Raw genomic sequence first — 19,432 nt, 5'->3', positions numbered from 1 at the left:
CCTCAGTGTTGCCTTTCTCTGCATTATCTTCAGAGCTTGCTTGTTTTGTGTGACTGGACTTGAATACAATGCTCTATGTGGTCCGACCAGTAAGTTGCAGTGTGAACTTGGCACAATTGGTCAGTTGTCGTCAATGTGGCTCAGTTGGTAACCACTTTTACCAGATTGAGAAAGTTGGGGGTTCAAGCCCCACTCCTGGACCTGAATCACAGACCTTCCCTTTTGTTCTTTCCTCCCCTCCCTCCTCCCCCACCCTTTCCCTGGCTCTGTACTTGCTTAAAAACTTTAATTCTTTTAACATCTTCCAGTTCTGACGAAAGGTCATCGACCTGAAACCTTAACTCTGTTTCTTTCTCCACAGATGCTGCCGGACTTGCTGAGCTTCTCCAACATTTTCTGTTTTTATAAAAGATCCCATGGCAGTATTTGAAGAGGAATAGGGAGTTCTCCCCGTGTCCTGACCAATATCCTTCCCTCAGCCAACGCCTCAAAAGCAGAATAATTGGTCATTCACCTCATTTGCTGATTGTGAGACTTTCCTGTGCACAAATTGGCTGCAATGTTTACCAACATAACAGTGACTGCACCTGGCACTATAATAAGTGAAGCACAACGCAACGTCCTAAAAACACGATACAGTGCTACATAAATGCAAGCTCTTTCTTTTTGTAAAACCTTAGCACCACCTCTGGATCCTTGTATTCTACTGTTCTGGATACAAACCACACCATTCTCTTAGCTTACAGAACACGTGCAGAAAAAAATGCACTTAAACCAAGACATTTTGTTATCACCTACACCACTACCACTAGAGGCAGACCCGTGCCCTCCAGCTCTTCACCCTGGTGTTATGTTGCCTAATTAAGTTCAGAACAAAATGTCAAATTGCATAGTTCAATGTTTTCAGTTCAAGTGGACAGAGTATGAAAATGACACACCCACATTCAGATTTTTTAAAAAAATCTTTAAAATCCACTTAAATCTCAAGTTATGGGATGGCCAGACGTGGGTACACACTCCCACTTGGCCATATGGTGAGCTGCTGCCTTCCTTCGGGCTGTCACAGAGATGCTGAGTAGACACAAGATGCTTTCCCCCATAGGAATAGGCCTGAAAATCTGTGGAAGAAAGCACACAAACACAGATCCCTCTTGCATCCCTCCCAGCAGATAATGGCAGAGATAGAGAACTGACAGAAAATTACTCAGCCCATGGGAGCACAGGCGCAGCATTAGAACCTTTTAAAAAGGCAACAACTCCCGAATGGCTCAGTTGCTACAGGCTGCGCAGACCAGTAGATCCCTGAACTCTTGCCAAGACAGCTGTCCTCAGCTGGGACAGCAGTTTGGACACAACTGGCTCAGCAGCCCTGATGTTTTATGCAGGAAAAAGCCAGGGTTCAGTTTCTGTACATCTGTGAGAGAGAGAGATAAAGAGAAAGACGGATAAAGAAAAAGAGAAAAAGAGGAGAAAGAGAGACAGAGAAAAAGACAGGGAGCTAGAAAGAGTGTGAGAGAAAGGGAGCTTAGTTGTGATGCCTCCAGAGTTGAGTAGCCTTCAACACTTGCTGCCTAGGCTCACATGGGCAAGGTGAAAGAGAGCAGCTAGCACCATGCCAGTGTACCGCAGCAAGAGTCAAAGTTCAGAGAACGAGGGCAGGAAAAAGGCAATTGTTTGCACTTCTTTAGCACCTTTAACAAAATAAAATGTCCCCAACACAGTTCACAGAGACAAAAATAACCAGGTACTGAGCAGTGGTGGGAGAGGGGTTAGGAGGGGTGACTGAAAGTATTGTCGGGAAGTAGGTTTTAAGGAGGGGTAACAGGCAACAGTCAATTAAATAAAGTTTTTAAAAAAGGAGGTAAGGCAACAAAAGAAAACTTACCTTAGATCTAGACAAGGTGAACTGGAGCCACTCTGAACTAATAATAATTTATCTTCACGTAAAGCTGTCCTGTAAGAAGGGATGGGAGCAGAGTTAAGCGCTGTTACCAGCTCGAATGCTACATACAGACTCACAGCAAACTGTTACAGGGTCAAGGACAGGCCAACAACAGCAAAAAAAATCCGAAGAGTCACAGGCACCGAATTTCCACACAGTCCTCCCAATCTCTCGGCTTAACTTCAGTAGAAATCTGGACAAACGATGTAAAGGGCCATTTTTAGCTGGGGTTTCCGCTGATCCCCCGCCAGAGAAGCCCACAGAAACTCCAGGCCTTAGTGTTTAAATTTCAACACTACGACTGGACAGTAAATCTTTTATTCACCTTTGCTCTGCTCCCTCCACTGAAAGTGTAGGCTCACACTGGGGTACAGTTCCAGGGGCGTTGGGAACCGTCTGGGACCTTGCCCAACATACATCCTTCACGCATGAGCCTAGACAGTGTGCGTGTATCAGGAGGGAATTCAATCGCAGGGGAGTCACAATCAAACCTGGTCTTGTCCTCACTTTCCAGGCAAGGATAAACCAGCCATGATACTAGAATTGACTGCACTTAAAAGTGCATATAGTCGATGCGACCATAGAATCATACAGCACAGAAGGAGGCCATTCAGCCCATCGTGCCGGCTCTTTGAAAGAGCGGTTCAAATTAGTCCCACTCCCACAGCCCTGCAAATTCACCCAAATGTCACAAAGAAATGCAAAGTGGCCCATTTTATCTGCACCCCTACAGCACAAGTGAAGCCTTTCTTGTATCTAAACCAAAGGCAGCAAGGTTTCTATGTGGATGTAATTGTCACGTTGCGTACCTGATGACTGAATCCATCGCTGCAATCCTCCCTGTAACTATTGCCAACTCACTGCAGGTAACATCATTTAACGCTGGTCCTGAGTTACTGGCTAAAATAACCTGTATTTGAAGACAGCTAGGTCAGGCAAGCTTGGAGTGAAATCGTACACAGAAGCGCTATTTAGACATGTCTTGTAACAGCCATACAGTGAAGCAACTCAGAAGCTGCCTCCATCACATCAAACCCCATACCATAGTGGTGATCCAGCAGCTGTAGCGCATTACCCAAAGTATACTGCCACAGACGGGCAACTTGCCCTTACGGGAGTGGGGGAGGGGAAAGAGAAGCCCGAAATGGAGGTCAGGCACACAGGAAGGTAATCAAACAACAATAAAATGGCAAAGTCATCACAAAGTACTTTTGCACAACTGCCAGTAGGCAAGTCTAGAACAAGGTCAGCCTTGGCATAGGTACCTCCAGCTCAGAAGATGATGCATGTAGCGCAAAGAAAAATGCATTTTAAAGTGATTTATTCCCCCCAAAATGTCGCATTACCATTCTAGCTGGCACAGAGCAAAGTGAAAGTCTGTCCAACACCCAGGGAGGGATACATTTGCTGGGAGGTTAGAGCTATAATGCTTTGTTTTGTTAGAAGTACAATCATCTTGATCTCCTTGCAGTTAGCAAAATCTCTATGAGGGAGGGAAACTGTTGAGGCTTCATGTCTATGTAAACAATGCAGTCACAAACAAATTCTAGGAGTGTGAACAAAACGGCATTCACAAACAAGTTTTATATAGATTTAAGATGGAGGTAGAACAGCCAGAGACGTTAAATACTATTTATTTTGCAGATAAATATATCCATATTAAAAGTCTTGCATGCAGCGCACACTTCCTGTGTCACGTTTATTTCCTGTCACACTTTGTTGATAACACTAGTTATAAAGCAGCTTATCCTCTACTTCACTGTGAGCAACATCACACGAGGAGAGGAGAGCAGAGAGAGAGAGAGATAGATAAAGAGAGAGACAGAGACAGAAACAATCTACGTTAGGGTTTACGAGCTAATAAATAGCTCTCAATTGCTGAATATATAGATGGATCTCTTGTGGCATTGCTCACATGTAGTCTGGGATCTACAGCATGGTTGTAAAATTGAGATGCTAATCTGACCTGGCCCTTTAAAACCATTGCTCAAGTACACCGTGTTGTAAAAGCAACTGCTAGTTAATTCCTAAGGTGAATTAGAGGTCAGTAAATTACTTGTAAATTTCAAGTTTCAGGTCAATGACTTGCGTCTTTTTTTAAAAAAAAACAATTGCTTTAAATCTCGAACAAAGTGTGACGTTTGGAGTGTGGTTGGCGTGTGCAAGACTCTAGGCATTTTTTTAAAATGTCAAAGCTATATAGATTGTTATAGAAGCCATTTGATGCTTCAAAACCTTTGCAACCTCATGGAGATTAAGGCTATACTGCATGGTGGTTGTTTTGTGCCGAGGGCCAACATCTCTTAGCAAGTCCAAACTTAGTTGGGGATAGAGTACATTTTAAAAAGCCCACGCGCATGTGAAAAGCAGTTAGTTCGTGTAATGTCCCAATACAAGAGGGGTCCACTTGCACGTGGGTCAATATGGAAGGGGTCAGCTCACACATGCACAGCAACCCTTTAAAAAGATGGTAACGGTGTTATACCAGATTGAATAGAAACAATTTTCATTCAAGATTACTGGGCAGCTTCCTCCAAAACTGGACATGAGGTCACCCCATTTTTACCTTTCCCCACACCCCTAGCAACTGGTCTTCCAAGAGCATGTGACCAAGGCGCCATATTGAGTGTTCAGAGAGACAATAGTCTGCTGCACACTTACTTCCTCCTAACTGAGGATAGCACAGGACCAAAGCAACCATGTTGTAAAATTGAGAACGTGCACACAAAACAGGTTTGTATTAGTTTCAAGGTGGCAGAGTCTAATATCCTTAAGCCAAATGTAGCACACACTCAAATGAGAACCAAAACAGAACAAAATAAAGTAACTGCTCAGATGTAACCTTGCCCAAATTTATCACATTTAAAATTTGTTTTTTTTTGTGAAATTCAGGACCAAAAATCCACTAAAGCTCATTTTTAAACAGATGCAAATTTTGGCATTGGGAAATTGGGATGAATGAATAATATTGGCACTCTTTCTCCCCTCATACAAAATATGAAATGAAGTTCTGTCCTTCAATTTGGGCAGAGTTAATCTGAGCAATAACTAGTTATCACTTTAAATGTTAGTTCTACAAGTTAGTTACAGTTCTGGATAGATTAAAGGTAGATCTCACTAATGGTCCTCATTGGCTGAGAATTGAACACTTGTAGCAATCGTTCCACTTTAGAATTTGTTTACAAAACCATCAAAAGGTGGAATATAAATGATGAGAATCCACACTAAATACAGAACCCATAATCTAATGGGAATAAAGAATTTGTGGATGGGGGGCATTCCTACTTCCAATAATTTTAATCAACAAGAGGAATTTTACCCCCATGGTGTGCTTATCCAGGTTTTATCCAACTGGTACAGGTATCACTGACCCTGGGGTGGCATCACTTTTAGCCAATGACCTATAGCTGATAACACAGGATACTGATAAAAGGACTGGAATCTGACCACCTGCCGACCTCCAGTCTGGAGAATGGAGCAGGAGTCTAATGGGAGAGAGAGCCAAGACTAATTTGGTAAATCAAAAGGAAAATAAGCTTTCCTCCCTCCAATTCTTCACGCCCCCCCCCCACGCCGCACACACTCCTTTCCTGAAGATGCTGCCGAATGCAGGCTGCTCTCCGGAGCCTTGCCCCACGTGACACTTCGTTACGAGCGAGCGCACAGAGCTAGCACTGGCTGGCTACTCAATTTTGGCAGGCATTAAGAGCCGAGCCTGGTCCGGTCCTGTCCTCGCCCGACACACTGCCTCGCAGTAGTCATTGGATAATGATCAGGAATGGGGACCAATATTTCCCCTCATTGGCCCAGTGTCATCGAGCCCAACTGCTGCCACCCTGACTGAGACCAGCTAACTCAACATGTCAAGATATTGAACGTTTAGCCTCCTGGTTGATATGGCTCAGGTACACATTAGGCAGCAAATTTACCATTTAAGCCTTCAGGGGTAGCCCAGGGAAGGGAGTCACAGAGTGGAAACGTGCTAAAACCAGGAATAACCACACCTTTTTGTTCACTATTCCTCAACCAATTGGAGCAATGTGCAATACTTTACCTCTGTGCCTTTGGACAGCAGCTCCCTGACAAATGGGAAAACTCCAAGAATTATGTCTATTCCACTATTATCTACGAAAAATAAGGCACATTTGTGAGGAGGACCCTGCAAGAGAAAGCCAGTAGGGTTTGGTATTTGATCACTGAGTAATTCTTGTCTGCTTTTTTAATCTCTAATCATACATCATATATCTATCGAATTATCTATAGAACTGGACACAGAATTTCTTGCCAACCAACAGCAGATTATATCTCAGTAAAACAGCACTACTAACGACACGAGTTAATGGCATCACTAATGGTCAGTACTAGCATATGAAACTGAACAGAGCTGACACTGTGTATTATGAATAACTTTCAGAGTAATTTATGGCTGTTGACAAATCATAGAGACCAAATGACAGTTCTACCCTCTCGAGCTTTGCTCTTGGGATATATGATGTTGTATTAACTCTTCAAATAACTAACTGTCCTATAACTCAGTCTGGGTATCCAATGTTCCAATTATAAACCATCTGGACCCAACAATTAGATTCCAGCCTATAACTCATTTCTGGGTTTCCGTTATTCTATATATAAACTACTCCACCTCCTCAATTAGATTAGAATTCCTGTAACTCCCTTTCAGGTGCTTAGTTCATGACAGCTCAATGCAGAATTTGTCAAACGAAGGGAATTTGGGAGACAGAATGGTTTTTTAAACATTACGGGCGGTAAATTGGGCCATGTGGCACCCGTTGTTTCAGCACTACACGGCCTCTCCGACATCCAAGATGGCGTCTTGGATGCGCGCGCACATCTCCTGCGTGACGTGCACCAGACACCATCTTGGTATAGGAGTTAGCGCAGGCGCAGATAACAAATGCCAGAATCATGTAAAGTAGGGAGAAAATGGCTTCAATCAGTGTGCAACACTGATTTAAAGTGATAGACACCATTTTGGGACTTAACGCTCAACTCAACACACAGTCTTAACCCCGACCATCTGAACGTGTCTTAGAGTGCTTGGAGGACCCCCCACCAGTGCCATTTAAAGGGACCATGCAGGATTTACAGGTTAGTGGCTGGATTATTGCCTCTGGCTGCTGAGACATTAGTCACGGTTTTTGGAGGTCTCCGAGACTTCAATACTAGGACGCGGGGACATAGTCCAACATTTAGAGCCAGGACGTGCAGGAGTGAAGTTAGGAAATGCTTCTACATGCAAAGGGTGGAAGACATTTGGAACGCTCTTCTGTGGACGACAGTTGATGCTAGTTCAATTGTGAATGTTAAATCTGAGATTGATAGGTTTCTGTGGACCTGTGACCTGGTGGAACAGGCTCAAGGGGCTAAATGCCACGGCCACTTGCAGCCTCTTCATATGTGACACCTTCTCCTGCAAGAAAGCGGGACGTGTGCCTGGGTGATGTGCCTGTCATGGTTGAATAGCTTCCAGTGTGTGCAGCCTGTGAGTTGTGGGTGGGTGGCTTGAAACAGTGGTAATGTGCAAGGGTGAGAGAAAGCATCTGATTGGAAGAGTTGAGTACTGATGGAAAGAGTTTGTTGGTATGTGGGTGATGGGGTTAGTGTGTGGAACAGTTGGTAGGAGACACCACTTGACAGTTGACCTCACTCACCTTGCCCACTCATGTCAAAGCATTGAACTTCTTCCTGCACTGCATCCATGTTCATGATGCTGTGTGCCTGGCATTGACTTCGTCCCCCGCTGCCTCCCACTGCCTTTTGAGTATATGTCTGGAGGGCCTCTTGCCCCCACCCCCCACTGCGGATATAGGATGTCCCTCCTTTTGTCCACCTCTTGTACCCAAGGTCTCTAATGCATCAGCAGAGAACCTTGGTACATGCACTCTCGCAGGCATACCAACTCAGACTGGCAGATTGGTGAGGTCTGGCATGCAGATGTGGGATTTAGTAGTGCGCAACTTTTATTCAATGTTTTAACATTACTCAGTGTGTAAACATAGGGATGGGATCTGCATCTGTGTTTTACATGCGTGATGTCTGATCTCTGTTCAGACTCCACGCAGACAGTAGACTGTCATTTTCAGCAAACAGAAATCTCAAAGGTAGCTGGTAGCCAAGAAACATCCTCCCTTTAAGAGATTGAGCTCCCCCCCTGGTGGTGGAAAGTGTGAATTGCATTGATTCCACATGCAAGGCCTGGAAAGGAACGCCCATTGCAGGTAAGTGCTCCCTTGGGTCCAAACTTGCGTCTTGCCTGTGCAGGGCCCGTCGGGCTCGGGGTGGTAGCGCATGTTACCATCGCCCAGAACGGACCCTCATCCAATTTTTCCCCCTACCTCTACTGGAGTCAAACCCAAGCCCATCTGCACGTTTTTAATATATTAGAATCATGGAAAGGTTGCAGCATGGAAGGAGGCCATTCAGCCCATCGACTCCGGGCCAGCTCTATGCAAGAGCAATCCAGCTAGTCCCACTCCCCCACCCTATCCCTGTAGCCCTGCAAATTTTTTACTTTCAAGTACTTATCCAGTTCCCTTTTGAAGGCCATGTTTGAATCTGCCTCCACCACCCCCTTGGGCAATGCATTCCAGATCCTAACCACTCGCCGTGTAAAAAAGTTTTTCCTCATGTCACCTATGCCAATTACCTTAAATCTATGCCCTCTGGTTCTAGACCCTTCTGCCAATGGAAACAGTTTCTCTATCTATTCTGTCTAGACGCTTTGTGATTTTGAATACCTATGTCAAATCTCCTCGCAACATTCTCTGTTCCAAGGAGAACAACCCCAGCTTCTCCAGTCTATCCAATCTATCCACATAACTAAAGTCCCTCACCCCTGGAATCATTCTAGTAAATCTCTTCTGCACCCTCTCCAAGGCCTTCACATCTTTCCTGAAGTGCGGTGCCCAGAACGGGAAACAATACTCCAGCTGTGGCCGAACCAGTGTTTTGTAAAGGTTCATCATGACTTCCTTGCTATGCCTCTATTTATAAAGACCAGGATCCCATATGCTTTTTAACCGCTTTCTCAACCTGTCCTGCCACCTTCAAAGATTTGTGCACATATACCCCCAGATCTCTCTGTTCCCGTACCCCTTTTAGAATTGTGCCCTCTAGTTTACATTGCCTCTCCTCGTTCTTCCTACCGAAATGTATCAATTTGCATTTTTTTTTTTTACTTTAAATTTTATCTGCCACATGTCCGCCCATGCCACCAGCCTGTCTATACCCTCTTGAAGTCGATCACTATCCTCCTCACGGTCTCCTACCCTTCCAAGTTTCGTGTCATCTGTAAATTTTGAAATTGTGCCCTGTACAAATCATGAACATAAATCAAGAAATGCAGTGGTCCCAGCACCAATCCCTGGGGACCACCACTGTACACCTCCCTCCAGTCCGAAAAACAACCGTTCACCACTGCTCTCTGCTCCCCGTCATTTAGCCAATTCTGTATCCATGTTGGTACTGCTCCCTTTATTCCATGGGCCGCAATCTTGATGACAAGCCGACCATGCGGCGTTTTATCGAACGCCTTCTGAAAGTCCATATACACCACATCAACCGCATTGCCCTCATCTACCCTCTCTGTTACCTCATCAAAAAATTCTATCAAGTTAGTTAAACACGATTTGCCTTTATCAAATCTGTGCTGGCTTTCCCTAATCAATCCACACTTGTCCAAGTGACTTAATTCTGTCCTGGATTATCATTTCTAAAAGTTTCCCCACCACCGAGGTTAAACTGACTGGCCTATAGTTGCTGGGTTTATCCTTACACCCTTTTTTGAACGAGGGTGTAATATTTGCAATTCTCCAGTCCTCTGGCACCACCCCCGTATCTAAGGATGTTTGGAAGATTATGGCCAGTACCTCCGCAATTTCCACCTTTCCTTCCCTCAGCAACCTAAGATGCATCCCATCCGGACCAGGTGACTTATCTACTTTAAATACAGCTAGTCTTTCTGGTACCTCCTCTATCAATTTTTAGCCCATCCAGTATCTCATCTTTCTTTACTGAGACTCTGGCAGCATCTTCTTGAAGAAACTGAATGGGACACTTAATGAACCAAGCACTCAACAGCTTAAATCCAACATTAAATTGCTCTTCACTTCACACAAGAGCTGTTTCACCCAACAAAATTGAGAGTTCAACTGATAACGGAAAAGGAGCGACAGATTCAACTCAATCAGAGACAGTCGACAGAAAACAGAAAGGACAAGATAAATTTGGCAGATCACAGATTGCCTGCAACAATAACCTGTCGGTCAGGCTGGGGAGAGGAGTGAATGGCCCCAAATGAACAACCAATCAAACATCAGCCAAAAAAAAAAACTAACAATCTGAACAGACTTAAAAAGGCTAAAATAAAAATTTAGAGCGTAAGTAAGAAACAGAATTGAGTGCCTTTACCTGAATGCTAGAAGAATTAAGAATAAAATGCTGGAATTGGAAGCATGTGTAACAGAAGCCTTTGGGATTGTGGAAACATGGCTCACCCCATAAGAGGGAATGAAGGCAATATGCAGGAATATAGATTGTTCAGTAAAAAGAGAGATGATTGGAGGGGTGAAGGGGTAGCTTTATATGTACAGAATGATCTAGGTGTTAAGAAACACTGCAATTCTGGTCACCACACTTTAAAAGTGACATGCATGCACTGAATAGGGTGCAGGGCAGAGTAAGAATGATTCCAACTATAAAAGGGATGAGCCACGAGGAAAAAACAGAGAAGCCCAAGTTCTATAATCTAGGGAGGAAGTGATTAAGACGGAGATTGGCAATGAGGTAGACAAAATAGTAAACGTCATGGGCAAGACAAACCCAGAGTATTATTTTAAGGTCAGTCCGGCCGATAGAATTAGATGTAAATTTAAAACAGTTCTTAGCAGAATTTTCCTCTATTCAAAATGCAGTGAATGTTTGGAACAATCTACCTGGTAAAGCATTGTAATCAAAGGTAGTGGCGGAGCTCAAGATGCAGTTGGGATGCTAGCCTGGGTGAGGTGAAATACCAGAAGGACAAGCGCAAGGATTTCAAAAATCTCATGTTTCTTTGTATCAAATCCCAGACTGCAGATTGGCACATGAGGTGGCAGAGGAAACTCTTTAACCCTGTGAGCCATGTGAAAGAGGACAACCCAGGACAGTGAAAGCTATAAAAACACAGCATAACACCTTTTTTTTAAAAAAGCAATGTTTTTGGGCAGCCCTGGCATTGTCAAACCACTGGAATACCAAAGTGGTAGGACGGGATTTCCTGCCCAAAATCTCACCTCATGTGGAGAGTTTAAAGCGTCAGTTTGGGCTTCTCTCCTGAACATTCCTGTAATTTATTTTAAGGAAACCCTGTAATACCCTTATGCCAATCTCACTTCTGCCTAAGCAAATCTTATATTAAGCAAGTCAGAGAGTTGCAACACCCATCTGTGAGTCACATGATGCTCTTCTGTATACTGCAGAACACAATTAGTTGCAATAGCTCAGCTGAAATAAATACGGATGTATTTATAAAACATGTGCCAATGGTACTAGAATTAATGGCTCTAGTATGATTATGGGTGTAAGATTTTTACACATTATTGAGACTTTGCATTCGTGGTAGATATCATACGTTTAACACAGAATATGGTGAATAAATGGAAGAGACTGCATGGGTAAGTAGCAGAGGCAGCTATTTGCCTGCAAATTCGAGAGGGAACTGGATAGATATTTAGAGAAAAATGAGATAGAATACTCTATGGTATTTTTCAAATTTGGGACCGGCCAGACAGACTGTAATGATCTCTTACTGTTCCATACACCCCATAGAATTCCTTTTACGTTACAACCTTGTAGCTCGCTCCCAGATATTACACCTAGATCTAAAATCTAACATTTAACCTACATTATCTGTATGCAGGAGCACTACACACCACCCCAGCCTGGTATCTTGACTATGGAATGCAAATAACTGGGTTATTTCTACAAATTCCTACCTTAAGTCGTTCTAACCAGTCATTATATGCATCCACCAGCCATGGGCGTGCTGAGAAACAGAAGAACATACATCTCGGTTAGTTGCTTTCATCAAACTAACAACTCATTTAGGAATGGACGCTCCCAAGTGTTTCATTCTTTGTTAAAGGTGAAATTTAGCACCAGATTCAGTAATGTGACAATACACATACACTCCAAAATCAGTCTCAGCGATGAAAAGAGAAATCGTGATCACCACAAATAGATGGCAGAACATCCGAAAGGAGAAAAAGACAGGTCAACATTTCAAATGGAGATGCTTTGTCAGAGCTCAAGAGCTTCACCTGTAACATTAACCTGGCTTCTCACTTATAGATTCACACTGCACCCTATTTTGCAGTCATTTAGTGTTGAAGTTATCTGAATTAGCTCAGTGTAGAACCATTTTCTTCCCCTCCTTTCCAAGACGTTGAAGAATGGCCACTTGAGTGAGTATACACGTGGGCAACCAGTGCCCCTGGAACCATACCCCAGCATGAGTCAGCAGCTTCAGGAAATATGGTGTGGTGGGGGTGGGGGGGGGGGGGGGCAGGTAGTGGGCGAAGCGAAAAATAATTAAAAAGTGACTTCAATAATCCCAAGTAAACTTTAATTACCCTACTTCTCCTAATCTCTGAGGGGTAACGTCAGCACAACACCATGGCACACTGGGTATTAGCAATCTCATTTGCACACTTGAATTACATTTAATTTCTTACAATGTCAAATAATGTCTCTTGGCTCCTTACCTTGCAGCTGCTTTTTCGCTTCTTCGAAGCCAAACGCTGGATCTGTTTCGAGAACACTAAACGTGACAGAAAAATATGATTTAACACAGCAAGGACACTACAAGTGCAGAACTGGAAAAAGATTTTCAAGCGACGTCAATTTTGTTACTGGGAGTATGGCAAGGCGGTGCTTTCAATAATAAGTACTCCGCTAGTTTGTAAATATAGCACCCAGTGTGATACTGAGCCAGGTTCTACCGGTCGCTCCCAGGACTGCAATAGGAGTATCACAATAGGAATCAAGGCCTGTGGGCCAGGGTTCCTGCCCCTCATCTCTGTGGAGTGACTGCTGGGAAGCGCACAGATGTTGGATGTCAAGTGACAGCAGGATTGAGGTTCGGTTGTGATGCCCCCTTCGCCCCCTAGCCAATTAGGCAGCTGACATTTACAGTCCAAAACTCAAAATGTAAAGAACAGCCATTGGGCAGGGTGCTGAACAGCAACCATAAAGCAGCACAAACCAAAGTTTTCACAAGACAGAAAAAAAATCAATTAGGAGTAAAAGAAACAAAGTACGCACTCTGTAGAAAACAAGATCATTGAGAATGCTTGCTCCCCGAGAGGTCAGGTTGACCAACCAGAATAGACCTGCTTAGATAGCACAGGTTTGATCCCAACCAACTAGTATTGAGGTCAGCAGGGACCAGGATTCATCCAAAATCTGGATGCTACTCAACACCTCTCCTCAGTGTCACCCACCCAATAAAAGGTTACAGAATGAAACAGTTTCCATCAGGTCTCTTTCAAACTTACTCTGAAACAGCTTTTGCTCCCCAGTCAAAAACGTTCCCCGCTAAGAGACCTTTCACTAATGCAAACTGCCGCTCCTCCATGCTCAGTGAGTCCAAGGCCTGCACAACCTTCTGAAAGTGTTTCAAAGCTATGTCATTCTCCTTCTGTTTCACCTGTAAAACATTGAGTGCACCAGATTCTAGTTAAATAATATTATGGGAGAAAAACTGGCAGAACTTTTTTTTTTAAAAACTGGATCAGCTACCATGGGAAAGGATAGATAGACCACAAACGGGCTGATCTGACAATCACAAGCAGGTTACAGTCAGCATCGTGGGGGGGATATAAATGGCTGTGCGATTTCAAGGCTGCACCAGATGTTGCTCTTGTGCTCAATGCCAAGAATCGCTCTTGTAAATGGGTCCTCACTCCTGACAAACGCAGCGCAACCTTATACTCACAATATCTGGTAATATAGATTGCCCTTGAGTCAATCTAAAAACCTTCGTTACTGGAATTAATACAAGGACTTTTGTATTCTCCTAGCCCTCAAATAACAAAGAACAAACAAGGATTGGGTTAAGACTGATTTATGCTATAATCTACAAATTTGGTTTAGTAAAAATTAACATATAGCAAAAAAAAAAGATTTTACAACACTTAACTTACACCTCCTAGGTTACAACAATAAAGGGTTCTGATACTAAGTTAATTTCCCAGTAATACCAATGCTCATAATGCAAAACGTATACGGGAGGCTTATTCTACAACATCGATGGAATCCGAAGAATTACTGCAGGCTCGGGTGGGGGAGATATAGAAAGAAGATATTGCATTTGTATAGCGCCTTTCATGACCCAAGGATGTCCCAAAGCACTTCACAACCAATCAAGTACTTTTGAAGTGTAGTCACTGTTGTAATGTAGGGAAATGCAGCAGCCAATCTGTGCATAGCAAGGTCCCACAAAGAATTGAAATAAATGATCAGATAATCTGTTTTAGTGATGAGCAATGAGATAAGCGACCAGATCATCTGTTTTAGTGATGTTGGTTGAGGGATAAATATTGACCGGGACACTAGGGAGAACGCCCCTGCTCTTCTTCGAATAGTGCTCTGGGATTGTTTACCCAAGAGGACAGATGGGGCTTCAACTTAACGTCTCATCTGAAAGATGTCACTGCCTCCGTACTGCATTGACGTGTCAGCTTAGATAACATGGTCAAGTCCCTGGAGTGGGGCTTGAACCTACAACCTTCTGACTCAGAGACAAGAGTACTCCCTCCCCAGGATGCGATGTACCTCCCAACTCCATTGAAGTTAAAACTGGGAGAAAGGAAATCAAAAACGATACTGCGGTTTAGTCTACCCCCACAGTCTTCAATTGTTGGTGTCTGCATCGATGGAACCTGTGCAACTGCCGCAGGATGGGAAGAGATGTACCTCTCATCCCTTTTGAGATTCAAACCGGGACAAAGGAAATCAAAGATTTTTTTTCCACAATTGGATAAAGCTGTCAGTCATACTAGGGCTCAAAAGATTATAGGGCTGCATATAGTGACACCACTATTCCCGGCCAGAATGGAGATGATTAGGTATTTCCCCCGTCAATCACGCCTGGAGACCGCACAGTTGCAAGTAACTGGGATTGATTTTACGCACATAATTTGTATGTAACTATCCTCCGCACACTGCATTTTGCTGGAGAAATCACCCTGCTTTTATCAGGAGAAGCTGATGTGGTTTCAGCCATATAGTTTGCTGTAGTTGGTAGAGACTCTTTTTAAGTAGATTCTGTAGACTGTTTGCTGCAGTGCACTGTTTAAATTGACTGTTTGCTGAGTAAATAGACTTTGTTTGCTGTAAAATAGCAAAATGCTGAGAGTCCTGCCATAAGCCCTATCCCGCCTCCAACTCATTGGCTAACACTCAAACTACAGGGTTGGTCTCCCAGCACCCTAACCCTACCACCGCCTTTCATTTGAAAACTGTTCTGTTTGGGTCCTTTTCAACAGACATTTTTGAAGAAAACAGCAAGGCAAAAGTACATACTGCCAGAGGAGGAAACAAGGTTGTAATTAAAACAGCTGTTTCATTCCAGCATTCTGCAGCTGCATAAGACTCCAGGGACAATTACACTGGTTGAATGAATGCTCAACTTTCAGTCTGAGTGTTATATTTATTTCAAAGAACCCATTTTAAACTCTAATATTGTAAAGGGGGAGAAAGGGAAAATAGTCAATTTAATCGGATCCCACATCACCTTATAACATTCAGTTTACACCTTAAGTTAAGCAGGTAGGTTAAAAGAATCAAAAGTTCCTCTGGTTTTTGGTCTCAGCCTCTTCCATTGACTGCCATTTTACTTTAGAACCAAGCCCTTTTTTTTAATGTTCTTCGCACTTGTCCAATAAGCATTGCATTTGATTTTTAATTATTAATTTGTTCTCTAGTATTTTTGTAATCTTCCTGCTGCCATGTCCTGCAGTGTCAATTTTGTGTCGATCTTTCCCCTCAGCGTGCCCAGAAATGTTGAAAATATCATCTAATGATTCTGAGGGGCTTGGCAATGGGAAGGTGGGGTGGAGGCTCCTCCTACCCCTGGGGGAAAGGGGGGAGGGTGAAGTTAGATATGTAAGGCAAAGCCCAGAGGGTTCTGGTCAGGGACGGGGTGGGGGGGGGGGGTAGAAGAGAGGGAACCTCTGTGCCAGTTGTTGATACATCATTCTTACCAGTTACTATAAAACACACACTGTTCTATATTCACAACTGTGTTTGCCCTTTTATCTAAAAAGACATTATTTGGTACTAACATGGTCTTGTTCAAAAAAATTAGATGCTAACTTTAAGGACGAGCTAGTTTGATGAGATGACTGCAAATGTTTCTATTAACGTTGCTGCAAATATTTTTCTCAACAGTGCCTCCAAGCTGCAGGTTCATCACCGTAATACTTTTAAAATATTTAAAGGGCTCTTTTATTGTCCAGTGCAGTATCAACATCATAGGCCCCATTTTTCCATCATCAAAGCAACACAAGGGTCGAAGTCATTCGGCCAAAGCTTTCTTCTGTAAGTAAATTACTGATATTTCTTTTTGAGGAAAAGTAAAGGAAAGCAGGAGTGCCTACTTTTGAGTAAGGATCTGGAAAGTTGAATTCATTCAGACAGTGCTCCCGAGTGTCCAGTAAGCTTCTGACTGTTAGGGATCCGTATGCACTGAGAGAAAAGGGAAGTGAAAAAGCATTTTCAGGATATACCAGGATAGCCAAAAGTGTACAGAAATCTATGTTTTTTTAAAAAAAAACAATCCTATAGTCATTGAGAGTTGGTTTCTTCTGACCACCTCCCACACTCTAGAAATGCGAGGAGTTAAAGCATTTCGGGCACACAGAGGAAGGTAGGTATTCCTGTTCTGCCTTAACGGGTTAGCTGTGACTATTTTTGTTACCTAATTATGATTTGGCTCCTCCAATGGCCTAGTGGGTAAAGGCTGCACTCTCGCCTCTGAGTCAGAAGGTTGTGGGTTCAAGCCCCACTCCAGGGCTTGACCAGCATGGAGCACACAGACCAGAAGGTCCAGGCGTCAATTCCCAATCCATGCTGAGTTGGCTCACCTCAGCAGTGGCAGCAATTAGAAAGCTACTATTGGCCTCATTGCCCTTGGACTTGGGGGAGGGAGAAAGCAGCCTGGGGTTACTGCTCCTTGTTATTACCCCCCATGGAACGTACACAAGTGAAAGGTGTGCGAGAGCAGGATTGGCTTTGGTGCCTCCCATGTTGAATGGTCTGTTGACATTCATTGTCCAGGCTCCTCCATGAAGTACTGGAATGCTCCCACCACTTCTAGTACAGGGCCCCAGCATGAGTCAGTGTCTTCAGGATAGGAGGGGAGAAAATGGAAGCACAGGAAAAAAATGTTTGTTTTTTTTAAATTATGCATTTTTGTTTTAAAAAAATATATAAATTCAACGCTATGGAAAAAGCTTTCCCACGTTGAGGGTGTAATTTCAAGCAACTCTCCATTTCTATAATGGCAGTGGGTTTTGACTTTGTCAAATAGCAATCCTGATTACAAGACTCACTACGACCAACCACTTAATGATGGTAACACAGGAATCGCCACACAAAAAAAGACCAAAGTCCATCTGGTTCGCCATCCTGGTAGTCGCACGATACAATAATAAAGGAGTTGCTGACTAATCATGGCCATAAATCTCTAATAATCAGTCTGCAGCAGACCCAGACATTAGGCAAGGAAATCCTCAGTGGTGGAGAACTTTGGGAACCATAGGTCCAAAGTCACCTGTTCCTCCCGAGAATGCTACACTTATGTCATGTCTCAAATTACTTACACATTATATCCCAAAATAAATTTATCTAACTTGCATTCGAATGAATCAATACTAACTACTCCCACGGCCTCCCGAGGGACATGGATTTAATACTCGCTCAGTGAAATGTTTCTGCAGATTAGTTTTGAATTTACCCCTTTTAACTGCAGGCTGTGCTAGTTCTACTACTCTGGACAAGGTGAACAGCTGGTCATGGTCTACATTGTGTAGCCCCTTTAGAATCCTAAAAGCAGCAATCATATCACCTCCCAGCCATCTCTTTTCCAGTGAGAACATGCCCAATTTACATAATCGTCCCTCATAATCCAATCCCTCCATCCCCTCAATCATTCTGGTTGCTCTCTTCTGTATCCTCTCAATAGCTGCAATATCCTTTTTTGTACTGTGACAACCAGAGCTGTACACTAAGTGTAGACACACCACTGTTTAAAAAATGGCAGGATTAACTCACTAATTTGGCGCAATATTGACCTTCAGACACATCTGATTTGTTCATCAGCCAAACATTGACATTTATTACAGCAACAAAGGAATAAGACCCAGAAGTCCTGGAAGTGATGCTGTTTTCAAGATTAGCAACCCCATGGAATTGTGCGCTTTTTGTATCAATCTGCAATTACTTTGGATCCACTCAAAACACTGGATTTGGTCAATACTCACAACGGCTGGTGTCTCAATGTCTGAAGTTTGTGCCTGTATTTCTGTCGGAATTTCTCTGCTCGCCCCGTGGCATCCAGTGACTGTGGTTGGCTAGCGACAGCCCGCTTTACTACCTGAAACAGAAGGAAACAAAACACGGGTTCATATTGCAACAGCCGCATTTAGCCGATTTTTCTGCGGTTTCGGAGTAGAATATACTGGGACGGGAAGAGTAACAAAGAAAGAACTTGCATTTATATCGTGCCTCACCATATCCTCAGAACATCCCAAAGAGCTTCATAATCAGTGAATTACTTTTGAAGTGTAGTCACTGTTCTTATGTAGACCAACATGGTAGCCAACTCGAACACCACGAATGAGATGAATGAGCAGCTGATCTGGTTTGGTGGTGTTGGTTGAGGGAGGACACTTCTTTCAATAGTTCTATACAGCCCTCGATTTTATTCCTAGTCTGCACTGAATTAGTTGACGGTTGTGCCTTCAGCTGCCTAGGCCCCAAACTTTGGAATTCCCTCCAGATACCTCTCTACCTCTCTACCTACCTTTAAGACACTCCTTAAAACATAACTCTTTGACCAAACTTTGGGTCACCTGTCCTAATATCTCCTTAGCTGGCTCAGTGTCAAATTTTGTCTGATTATGCTCCTGTGAAGCACCTTGGGACTTTTTCCTATTTTAAAGGCGCTATACAAATGCATCTTGTTGTTAGGCAGCCAGCTGTATGTGCGTTCAAGTTTTGTATATCTGGAACTTCTTCATAATTTAGCACTTTCATTAAAGCTCAAGAAGGGGCTTACTATGTATATTGTGAAATATACTCAACAATAATTTATCTTAGAAAACAGAGACAAAAATCAAAATAACAAAAATTGTAATAAACCAGCTTCATACAAGAAAGTAATGGCATGAAGCTGGTATTGATCAATCTTTGGCATGTAAGTCGAGG

The 19,432-nt window shown here is 43.2% G+C and overlaps 1 protein-coding gene across 2 annotated transcripts in view; it reads right to left on the bottom strand.

Moving 5' to 3' along the window:
• Positions 1–19,432, bottom strand: part of pank4 (pantothenate kinase 4 (inactive)) — a 59,046-nt gene that overhangs the window by 5,903 nt on the left and 33,711 nt on the right. For both annotated transcript variants that reach the window (XM_067970231.1, XM_067970232.1), the window contains 8 exons: positions 18,487–18,599; positions 16,603–16,690; positions 13,498–13,649; positions 12,706–12,761; positions 11,938–11,987; positions 5,997–6,101; positions 2,752–2,852; positions 1,886–1,954 (listed from right to left, as the gene is read on the bottom strand). In XM_067970231.1, the coding sequence (XP_067826332.1) occupies positions 1,886–1,954; positions 2,752–2,852; positions 5,997–6,101; positions 11,938–11,987; positions 12,706–12,761; positions 13,498–13,649; positions 16,603–16,690; positions 18,487–18,599 (734 nt within the window). The remainder of the gene's footprint in view (positions 1–1,885; positions 1,955–2,751; positions 2,853–5,996; positions 6,102–11,937; positions 11,988–12,705; positions 12,762–13,497; positions 13,650–16,602; positions 16,691–18,486; positions 18,600–19,432) is intronic.

The sequence above is a fragment of the Heptranchias perlo genome, chromosome 32, assembly GCF_035084215.1.
Source record: "Heptranchias perlo isolate sHepPer1 chromosome 32, sHepPer1.hap1, whole genome shotgun sequence".
NCBI lineage: Eukaryota > Metazoa > Chordata > Chondrichthyes > Hexanchiformes > Hexanchidae > Heptranchias > Heptranchias perlo.
Note: the sequence above shows the minus strand (reverse complement) of the source record. Positions and strands in the feature narration are given on the sequence as shown.